Source organism: Vombatus ursinus, unplaced genomic scaffold, assembly GCF_900497805.2.
Source record: "Vombatus ursinus unplaced genomic scaffold, bare-nosed wombat genome assembly UNPS02015255.1, whole genome shotgun sequence".
Classification (NCBI taxonomy): domain Eukaryota; kingdom Metazoa; phylum Chordata; class Mammalia; order Diprotodontia; family Vombatidae; genus Vombatus; species Vombatus ursinus.
The window spans coordinates 1,207,804-1,219,343 of record NW_020955033.1 but is presented as its reverse complement, the minus strand read 5'-3'; the positions used below and the strand labels follow the sequence as shown (position 1 = coordinate 1,219,343).

The 11,540-nt window shown below is 39.2% G+C and overlaps 1 protein-coding gene across 2 annotated transcripts in view; it reads left to right on the top strand.

Annotated features, from left to right (window-relative positions):
• Nucleotides 1-9,981, top strand: part of LOC114031904 (regulator of G-protein signaling 20-like) — a 126,395-nt gene extending 116,414 nt beyond the window's left edge. For both annotated transcript variants that reach the window (XM_027847102.1, XM_027847103.1), the window contains 2 exons: nt 4,292-4,526; nt 9,793-9,981. In XM_027847102.1, coding sequence (XP_027702903.1) covers nt 4,292-4,526; nt 9,793-9,981 — 424 coding nt within the window. The remainder of the gene's footprint in view (nt 1-4,291; nt 4,527-9,792) is intronic.
• Nucleotides 9,982-11,540: the final 1,559 nt, after the last annotated feature.

Here is an 11,540-nt window from a genome sequence, read left to right as displayed (position 1 = left end):
CCTTTTGGTATATATGAGGCAAGGGACATTAATGTTGTATCTCAGAAAGCACTGTGGGAGGGAGCACACTGTCAGAGCCTGCCCAGAAGAGCTCGACCCTCTGGTTAGGTAGACTCATGTCTAAGGATAAGAAAGCCAGCATCTGAGACAAGAGCTACATTCCTGATTGTCTAGTTTTAATCCTATTTAGGGGTGACTAGCTGCTTGGAGCCAGTTTCCCTCTTGTGTCTATGCCAAAAAAGGTCTTTTTTGTAGCATGAAATCATATAAGAGGATTTTTACCAGAAACCTAAACCACACACCAAACAAACCCAACTTCTTGGGGTGAGTCCAAATAGCTTCCTTAGGGAGCAGATGGTGCTAAGCCCCATTCCTTTTTGCCCTCTTTTGCACCAGTGGCTGGCATGGGGTCCATTGCTAGCGGTGGACCTATACCAAGAAACTCAGGACCCCAAAAGTAGAAGGATAGCAAATAGGATAGGTTGCCCTAACCCCTCAGGTTCCTGAGTGGCTCCAGAGAGGGGCCCTTTGATGCAGTAGAGATTTCATGATTCTTGATGGAATTGGATGAATTTTTATCTGGTAGGGAATGCTGTGTGTTATTTCAATACTATTTGCCATCTAGAGAAATAATAGGAAATTTTATGGGGGCCTTGCTACCCAAGAGAAGAAAGGAGTAAGTGTTTAGTTCTGGTCGACAGTATGTGTCTCTGGGGATTCTCCAAGCATATCCTAGAGACCAAAGTCCAATTGGTTGGTAAACATTCTTTCCTCGCTGGTGCAGCCCCTTGTTTGAGATGAATTTTCCAGTATGCCCACTCATCAGAAAGTGCCAAACTCAAACCCAGACACACCTGTTCCTTTCCAGGCAATAGGAGGTGGAGAGTGTGCATGAGGGGAGGAGTAGGAATGTGAAAGACAGTCCTAGAGTGGGAACAGATGACCACTTCCCAAACCCTACCTTCTGCTGTTTGCTGGATTCCTTCCCAATAGCCCTTTTGCCCTACTGAGGACATTCAGTTTAGCTGGCCACTACTGCTAGCATGCCAACCTGATCAGGGAGAGAGGCAGGAAGGAAGGTGACCCACTGTGAGGCCAATCTATTTTTCCACATCATTCCATAAAAATCCAGTGCCCAAGGCTCCAGATTGTCCACCTCTGCCAGCTTCTCTTTGTTTCTCCTCTTGCCCAAGCCAAACCTTTTGACTTTTTGCCTCTCAACGATGTTGGCTTTGCTTTTAGCTGGGTGGGACACCACTCTGCCATAATGCCCCTCCCAGAAAGTATAGTTGTGCCAATGCCCCTCATAGTAGTGCAGGAGATTCTTTAAAAGTGCCAATGTGGTGGAAATTATTTGGTAATACTGGTATATTCTACAATCCTGATTTAAGACAATTTAAACATTAACCTATTTAAAAAGATACTATATAAGATGCTGTTTTTTAAACCTTGTCATTTGAAATGCATCTATCGTTGTGAGTGTTGGGGTGGGGGAAGGGTAGAGGGGCGAGGCAGAAGGAATGGCCCCAGTGCCAGCCAACTAGCCACGTGGGTGCGTGTGGCTTCCAGCTAGGTGAGATAGCAGGAGTTTGCTCTGATGTCAGGCCCTGACTCCTTATTTCAGAAATACCTGATGGAAATTGATTTTCATATCTTTCTCCTGAAATAAATTCTCTATTTCAAATTGGAATAAATTTTGTTGCTAAAAAAAAAAAATTCTACTTAGTGCCAATCTTTTCATCAGGAAACTTAGATGTCCTTTATTTCATTAAAGATCTATTTTTTTCTCTCATGTGATTATATTTAGTCTTGTTGGATAAGTTTATTTTGGTTGTAAGCTTAGATATTTTACTTTATGGAATATCATATTCCAAGCTATCTGTTCCTTCAAAGTGATGACTGCTAAATCTCATGTCATCCTAACTATGGCTCCTGGGTACTTGAATTCTCTCTTTCTGGCTGCTTGCAGTATTTTTTGTTTGACCTAAGAGCTTTAGATTTTGGCTATAATATTCCCGGGAGTTTTCATTTGGAGGATTTCTTTCAGAAGGTAAGTGGTGGATTCTTTCCATTTCTACTCTGCCCTCTAGTTCTAAGAGATCTGGGTAGTGGACTTTTTTTATGATTATTTGAAATATGATGTCTAGGCTCTTTTTTGGTCATAACTTTCAAGTCATCCAATGATTCTTAAGTTATCTCTTCTTGATCTATTTTCTAGGTCAGTTGTTTTTTGTTATGAGGTACCTTATATTTTCTTTTATTTTTTTCAGTCTTTTGACTTTGTTCTATTGTTTCTTCATGTCTCATTGAGTCATTGGCTTCTATTTGGTCAAGTCTAATTTTCAAGGAGTTAATTTCTCAGGTGAAGTTTTGTACTTCTTGTTCTTAGCTATTAATACTTTTTCCACATATTTCTTCCATTGCTCTCATTTCTTTTCCCATTTTTCCTGTTCTCATTTGTTTTAAAATGATTTTTCAGCTTTTTTTTAAATCTTGCTTTTATTCTTCTAGAAATTCTTGATGGACTTCTGTCCAAGCTGCCTTTTTTTTTAATTTTTATTTTTTAAGGTTTTGCTTAGATATTTTTGAGACATTTTCTTCTTCTGGGTTTGTGTCCCTGTCATTATAATAGCTCTTAATAGCTCTTTATGGTATGATACTTTGCTTTCTTCCAGCCTATTTTTTGACATTGGACTTTTTTGTTAGTTCTGGGCTTTGTGCACGTCTGAATGGGGGAAGGGGGAGGAGTCTGATCTGAGCTTCTGTTCTCTTATATCCTTCTGCTGTTTTCACAGCTCAGTTTAGGAAGCTGCAAGTTTTCAGTCTGCCTAAAGTGATGTGGTCTGGAATGAAATCTACTCACTGCCCTCCCTGGTCTAAGTTCTGCAAGTTTCTGACCCAGGTTTGGGTCTGTTGGCTTGTTCCTGGTTGGGAGTTTCAGTACACTACTCCTGGGTTCAGCCACTATTAGTCTGCTGGGAGGTTCTGTGGGTTCAGAACAAGTGAACTGAAGGCTCCCCTCTGATCTGGGACTTCTGTCCTAGAAGTTCCATTGCAGGTTTATACCTGGACTACAAACTGGAAACAATTCTTCATTCTGCTCTTGGGATCAGAGCCACACAGCTATTGTTTGCTTCCAGAATGTATTCCTTGCTCAGTATGCAGCTAGGGCCTTACTAACAACAATTCCTGTGGGACCACTCTCATCCTCTCTGCCCTGGATCTGTGACCCAGATCTGGGTAGTGAGCCACGGAGCTGCCAGATGGCACCTATTCCTGCACCCCACACTAATTCAGGGATCCCTTGGGATCTCTTCTCTGCCCTGGTACCCAGTCTCACTCTCTTTTAGCCCCAGGGTGCTAAATGATGTGTTCCTGGCCAAACTCTGTCCCTAACATCTACAGACCTCTCTGTCTATCTTCCTAAGCTGTCCTGAGCTGGGAAAAATGATTTGCTTTCCAAACAAATTACTTTTATGAAGACGTTGCAGAAAACATTTTTTTCCTTAGCAGCAAATTTGTACTGTCTTACCAAATGTAATAGCTATTTTATATAGTACTTTACATTGATCCTCATCACAACCTTAGGTAGGGTGCTACTACAGATGCGAAAAGTGGAGCTAGGACAGGAGAGGTTAAGAATAACCTAGGATAACACAACTAGTAAGTTTCTGAGACAGGGATTCAAAAGCAGGGCTTCCTGACTACAAATCCAATATTCTATCCATTGAACCACTTAGCTGCCAAATTCCAGCTATATTCAGTCTAAAATGTAGGTATCTTGAAAAAAAGTTTCAAGAGAGCCAATAGAATGATGTTTGTTGACAATTATGGTTTCATGTGTAAACAAAAGTAAATGTTGTTTTAAATATGAGACTAAGATACTATTAGCCTTTGTACTCACAAACACATGAGAAATAGAATGAATGAGAAAAAATAGAACTAGAAAATTATAACATACAAAACTACCAAATTCATTTTCCCATTTTTTGAAGACAGTAGTTAATGGTCAAAATATCCATTTCTGAGCAATAATCCAGCAGCTTTGGATTGCAGACATTTTAGCCCTACCTAAACAGTTCATTCAGATGCTATGGAAATAACATATTGAAGTATATTGATTGCCCAAGGATGAGAAAAATTCATACTAAATAGGCCTTCTCCTTCCTATGTACACATAGTTTCTTTCTGTTAGGAGGGAGGGGAATATTGTTTCTAACAGTAGAATTAAGATGAACAATTATTAATTTCTCTTTCTATCTACTATTTTTTTTGGATTGTCTCTCCTAAGCCCTACACCTACTCTGGAAGAAGTGAATGCCTGGGCTCAGTCATTTGACAAGTTAATGGTCACTCCAGCAGGAAGAAATATCTTCCGGGAGTTCCTCCGAACAGAATTCAGTGAAGAAAATATGCTCTTTTGGATGGCCTGTGAGGAACTGAAACAGGAGGCCAACAAAAGTGTCATAGAAGAGAAGGCAAGGCTGATATATGAAGATTATATTTCCATTCTTTCTCCTAAAGAGGTAGGAGACAATTCCCTAGACTATTTCTATTAGTTTAACTGTCTCAAAGGTATCAGTTTAATAACATCACTCTCTCCAATTGTGTAGGCATGTACACTTTTCTTGTTCTGACATTACAGGTCCGGTATTCTGGAGGATATGTCCAATTTCTGTCTTTGGACCTGAGTAAAATAATTTTCTCTTCCTTTCTTTGTTCCTTTGTTAATTCCTTCCTTCCACCCTTCCTTCCTTGCCTTCTTTCTTTCTTCCTTTCTTTCTCCTTCCCTTTCCAGTGGTCCTTGACCTCCCCAAGGGACCTATATGCTCCTTCAGACTTATAGTGCTACTCTAAGGTTGGGGCCCTTTCCAAGGCCCATTCCAAGAGGAAAACTTTTGGACTTGCTAAAGAGATTAAAAAAGATCCACATCTCCCAGGGTACTTCATCTTCCCTCAGGGACCTATGTCTTCCAGATTTATAGTATAAGCCTAGGGCTGAGAGCTTCTCCAAAAGGGCAAAGCACTTGAATTCACTAGAGTCAACCCCTTTCTGACATAATAGCACAGTCCACGTTGAATCACAGTATCAGAAGGCTTTCCTATATCATGACTTTGTCCCTTGTGGGTCCTCAGCTATTGCTTCTATTAGATCCAACAACTAAACATTGTTCAAGAACTCTTTCTCTGTATCTAGGGTTCTAAGTCTTAAAATTTCTCCATTTGGCCCAAAACTCTAGAAAGGTAACACACAATATACTACAAAAATTCCAAATGGATAAATGTGGAAGAAGAATCAGACTTCTGTTTGGAGCCAGGGGGCAGAACTGGGAGCAAGAGAAAAAAAGGTGCAAATCAGCAAATTAGGTGCTATGTAAGGAAAAAATTCCTAAGAATTAGAATACTACAGAAGTTAAATGATCTACATTGGGAGGTAAGGGGTTTCTCCTTTACTCTTGAAAGGCCAGATAGATGACAATTTGTCAGGTGTGTTTCAGAAGAAATCCTGTTAGCATATGGATTGAGCTAGATAGGCTCATACAGGATCACAGAATTAGAGTTGGAAAGGGCTTCAGAAATCATCAAGTGCAACCCCTCTTCTCCATTTTGTAGATGGGAAAACTGAGGCAATGATCACAAGCCTTCATTAAGTGCTCACTACACTATGCTGTTTTCTGGGAATACAAATATAGTGAAAGAGAAAAGAAAGGAAGGAAGGATGAAAGAAAGAGAAAGAAAGAAAGAAAGAAAGAACAAAAGAAAGAAAGAAAGAAAGAAAGAAAGAAAAGAAAAAAAAGAAAAGAAAAGAAAAGAAAAGAAAAGATAAAATACTCCCTGCCCTTAAGAGCCCAGGATGACACAGTTAATAAGTATCTGAGGCAGAATTTGAACTCAGGTTTTCCTGACTTAAGGTCCAACACTGCATTCACTATATCACACTACCTACCTGATACTTTAAAGTTTGCAAAGCAATTTACAACTTTTTTTCATTTGATCCTCACAACAACCCTGGGAGTAGGTGCTATCATTATCCCCATTTTACAGATGAGAAAACTGAGGCAAATAGTAGTTAAGTGACTTGCCCAGGGTCAGACAGTTCATAAGTGTCTGAGGCAAGATTCAATCTCAGGCCTTCAGAAGATCATAGATTTCGAGTTGGAAGGGGCCGTGGAGGCCATATTATACAAAATCCTCACTTTACAGATGAGAAAACTCAGGCCCAGAAAGGTTAGACTACTCACTCAACATCACACAGGTAAGTGGCCGGGCCAGGATTTGGACCCAAGTCTTCTGATCCCTGCAGTGTTTTTCCCACTGTACCATGTTGCCTCCCTTAGATCTTCCTGACTCCACGTCCAACCCTCTATCTACTGTGCTAACTAGCTACCCAGGACTTTGACACTGAGTTTCCTTTCACTTCAGAGATTCAGGGATCTACTCCCACCATTGGCCATTGAACTGTCTCCTGCACTAATACTGTCTCCTTCAACTGTCACCTCTGGGGCTCAGGGAACTGCAGGAAGATGGCTTCTTTTTGGCCATCTTAGCTCTGGTTCTGTTTCTATCTGTGTCTGCTTTCCTTTTAAAGGCCAAGTTTAACTGTGTAGCTTAGGTGCCTAATTAGCTACATATACTCAGTTATCCTTAATATGGTGTCAGTGGGTCAATTAGTACCTAGGGCAAAACAGTTTCATACCTAATTAAGAAGATTTCATCAATGCTAGATCCAGGGTCTTCTCTTCATTATCCTCATTAATTGTAGGAATGAGGAGGCCGCCTTGCCCGGGAGATCTCAAACAAGGGCCTCGATTCCCAAGATACATACTTTATTATAATAATGACAATTCACATGTACGTTGCATTTAAGTTTTATAAAGCACTATTCTTACAAGTCTGTGGCATAGGTATTTTCATTATCATTTATTTATTTTTTATCTTTTATTATCTTCATTTTCATCAATAAGGAAACTGAAGCTCAGCCAACTAATTGGCTTATGATCACACAACTAGTAAATGTGTGAGCCAGGATTCAAATAAATGTTTTGTGATGACAGGTGATTTCTATAATGCATCCTGGTATCATAAAATCTACAGATTTGGAAGGGACCTCAGGGGTCACATAATCCAATCGAGAGTGGAAAAGAGAATCTCCTTCGCAGTATCCTAGATAAGTGTGAAAGTCTCTGACAGAAGATCTCTCACAAAGAGCTCACTCTCTCTTAATGCCCTTGCTACCCTTAGGGAGGTCTCCATACACTGACCCCTCCACAATATGGCTCTGGTTTCTTTTTCTAGGTTAATTACACATGACTTTCATCCATACTGCAGCCAAACTGGCTTGTTCCCAGGACATGGCATTCCATTCCACAATATCTCCATCTCTCACCTACCTGCCTTTGTACAGACTTATCTCCCGTGCCTGGAATGCTCTCCCTCCTCCTCTTCCTCCTCTTGAAACCCCTATCTCCCTTGAAAGTTCATCTCACATGAATCTTTTCTCACTAATTTCACCTGATCTTAGTGTCCCTCTCAAATCATTATACAGACACACAAACATAACACATTCATATATATTTAAATATACTATGTATATATTATATGTTACATATCTATTTGTAAGTGTAGCATATGTTGTTGTTCAGCCATTTTAGTTGTCTAACTCTTTGTGACAACATTTGGGATTTTTTTTTTGGCAAAGATACTGGAGTGGTTTGCCATTTCCCTCTCCAGTTCGTTTTATAGATGAGGGACTGAGGCAAACAGGGTTAAGTGATTTGTCCAGGGTCACATAGCTAATACATGTCTGAAGCTGGATTTGAACTCAGGTCTTCCTGACTCTAGGTCCAGTGCTTCATCTACTGTGCCACCTAGCTGCCCCACCTAGTTTTTACACACACACATACACACACACATCATATACATATATATATATATACACACACATACACACACACACTGTAGATATTTAACCAATAATATATTGCATCCTTCCACTAAAATGCAATTCCTTAACGGAAGGAACTGTTTCATTCTCATTTACATTGATAGCATTTAGCACACAACAAACACTTAATAAATGCTTGTTGATTTACTGTACCTAAATCTACTTCCCTGTAATTTTCACCCACTGGTATATACCCTGCCTTCTAAGGCCACGTAGAACAAATATAATTCCTTGTTCTACGTGACCCTTTGTACACATGAAGAGAGCTATTATGTACTCCTCTCCACCAACCAAATTTTTCTTACACAAGCTTAACATCCCCAGTTCCTATAGAGGATAATTGTGTGGCTTTTAAGTCCCTTCAACATTCTGGTTGCTTTTGAGCCTCTCAGTGTCCTACCTAAATTCCAATGTGTCTCTTGGCTATTTACTGAACAGAAGTATAGCCAAATGTGTTCCGTGATGACTATCTCTGTGAAAGAGATCTTCTTTAATAATAGGAAAATCATCGAATGATAATTTGAAGTTAATTATATTTGTACATATTGCATATAAAATACAGTATATGCATGTAATACTACTTTACAGATCACTTACTATTATAAATTTCTTCTAGTGTTTGAGCACAGACCCATCAGAACTGAAAAAAGTGCTCATTTTTTTTCTTAAGTTTTGTCTTACGCTGGGAACTTTCATATACTTTTGGTAGCTTTGGCTTGCCTGTATAGTGGAAAATGGATGACAGGATCATAGATTTAGATCTAGAAGGGTCCTTAGAAGCCAAGTCCAACTCCCTCATTTTGGAGAAAAGAAAGTGAAGCTAAGAGAAGTCAAGTGAGTTGCCCAGGGTTACACAGCAAGTAAGTATCCAAAGCAGGATTTGGACCCAGGGCTTCCTGACTCCAAGTCTAGCATTCTATCCACAATGATATTCTCCAGTCTGTCAGCTAACAGATGACAGGGAAACACAGAAGGTAGTTTCATTGATCCTACCAAATACATCAGTCACTGGCAGCAATTCCCCAGGCTCTATTACCCTTTAGCGTAACTATGCCTATGAGCTTCGGGATATGAATATTCAGCCCACTGCTTCAGAAAGTGGTAGATTAAGTCTATGCATACAGCTCTCTTGCTCTACAGCAGCACAGAGGGCGAGAAACCCAATTATCAGTACTCCAGAAAAATGTTCAGAGCCTTCAAAAGAAGGAAAATTTTATCTTCTTAACTATGGCAAGGATCTGTGATTTCCTCTGCATGGAAACTCCCACTACCAACATATGGTAGCCTGTTACCTCATAAGTATGAATTAAAGAGATTCCTGAGTCTCAGACAGGTTAAGTAAAATGATTTCACCCATGGTCACAAAGCTAGAGGTCAAGCTCTCTAACAGGGCCAAATCTTCCCAACTCTAAAAGCAGCAAGCACTCTAACCACCATGCCATGCTGACTATACATTTTCCGTGTGTGTGTGTGTGTGTGTGTGTGTTCTAAGAAAATAACAAACATGCTTTCAAATTTTGTTTTGTCAGATAATGAGGACGAGTTCTTTATTTTTATTCCAAAAGGGACTTGAGAATGCAAAAAGAAAGTTGGTAAGATGGATACAGGATAAGAAATGGAACAATTCAGGGGCAGCTAGGTGGTGCAGTAGATAGAGCACTGGTCCTGAAGTCAGGAGGACCTGAGTTCAACTCTGGCCTCAGACCAAACACTTGACACTTACTAGCTGTGTGACCCTGGGCAAGTCACTTAACCCCAATTGCCTAAAAATAAAAAAAAAAGAAGGAAAAAAAAACAAATGGAACAATTCAGAGCCTAATGCTGACATAATTTGTTTCTATCCACAGGTCAGCCTGGATTCCCGAGTAAGAGAAGTTATCAACAGGAACATGCTAGAGCCATCACAACATACATTTGATGATGCACAACTTCAAATTTATACCTTAATGCACAGAGACTCATATCCCCGATTTATGAATTCTGCTCTTTATAAGGACTTACTTCAGTCCTTATCAGAGAAAGCCATTGAAGCATAGGATTTTCAAATGTATTTATTATTAACATTAACAAAAGCAACAACAATAAACTTGTGGGCCACATCTAAGGACAAGAAATTTAGAGATGACAGTATCTTCATCTGACTTAATACTCAGGCATATTTTAATAATGGACATTGTTTCCTTTTACAGAGGGCTTTAAAACCACAAGCCAAAATGTAGTCACCAGTCACCTTTAGTGATGTTTTAGAGAGACTACGGAAAATATGGCTTGTCCTTTTGCAAAGATAATTTTTATTCTTTTAATTATAGCAGCATGTTCTCAAAGGCAAAGGCTACTCTTGTAGGTTTCCATTCTAACTTGGTACAATCACTGGAGAAAAAAAAAAGGTCAACATTCAGACTTTTTGTATGAGTTACATGAATGACTACTCTCATCCTAAAAAGCAAAGCTGTTCAGTAGCAATCTGCTAACTCCTGCCATTCATTGGCACTCTCACTTTTGAATGCAGCATACATTTGTGCCATTACCACTTGGCACAGGATAGGTTGAAACATTTTATAGCCATCTTTTAGTAGATGTGGACCCTAATTATAAAGGTATTTCCCTTCACCTTAGGATACAATATATGTTAGCAGTGTTCCCTTAACACGGATCAATCTCAAATGTGTGGGCAAAAACAGACTGGAGATACACTGCTTAGAAAACTCTTCTGTTCAAAAGAGTTACTGTTATTTTTAAATCAAGGTTTGGCTAAAGAATGAATTAAGTTAATGGTGTATTCATGTTTATAAAAATAGTTATCAACTGAGGTTGCTTCTATTTTTATTTTGGAAAGTGAAGACAAAGTATGGGCATTCACACTCTAAAAAATAAAGCACAAGGGTTTTATCTCATTGTTTCTTTTTTTTCTCTTACATACATAAGTATGCACAAGGATTTGGCTGAATGAGTCTGAAATGAAATTAGAAGTCTGTTCCAGTCTCCTTACTTCCAAGTCTATAAATTTACCCTCCAGAGCACTAGCCCTGGAGTCAGAAGGATCTGAGTTCAAATCCTGCCTCAAACACTTACTGGCAGTATGACCTTGGGCAAGTCACTTAACCCTGATTGCCTCCCAAAAAGCCAACCAAAAAGAAAACAAAACAAATCTACCCTACAGACACTAATGTTGACATAGTAAATGGGAATAATTCTTTGTTGAACTGCATGGAAAATATTTATATATCTACAATACTATTGAAGAAAAATCTTGTCTAATTTGCAGTGAATCTGAAAGACATTCATAATTATCTTTTCTTTTACATGAAATGCTTCAGAAACAGTGTTGTGTAGTGTAGTGGGGGTGGGACTATTGGAGTCAGGAAAACCTGTGGATAAGTCCTGCCTCAGCCTTACATTGGCTGTGTGAACATGGGGAAGTCAAGTAATATCTTAGGACCCCTAAACAACTCTTTAAGAAAAGCTGCAAATATACATCAGTGAACAACTTCTGCACACAGAAACTTCTCTATACAGATGAAAAAAACAGTTCTAGACCAAAAAAGAAAATTATCATTTGGAATTGTTCAATTACTTGGACAGAGAATGGTAATTC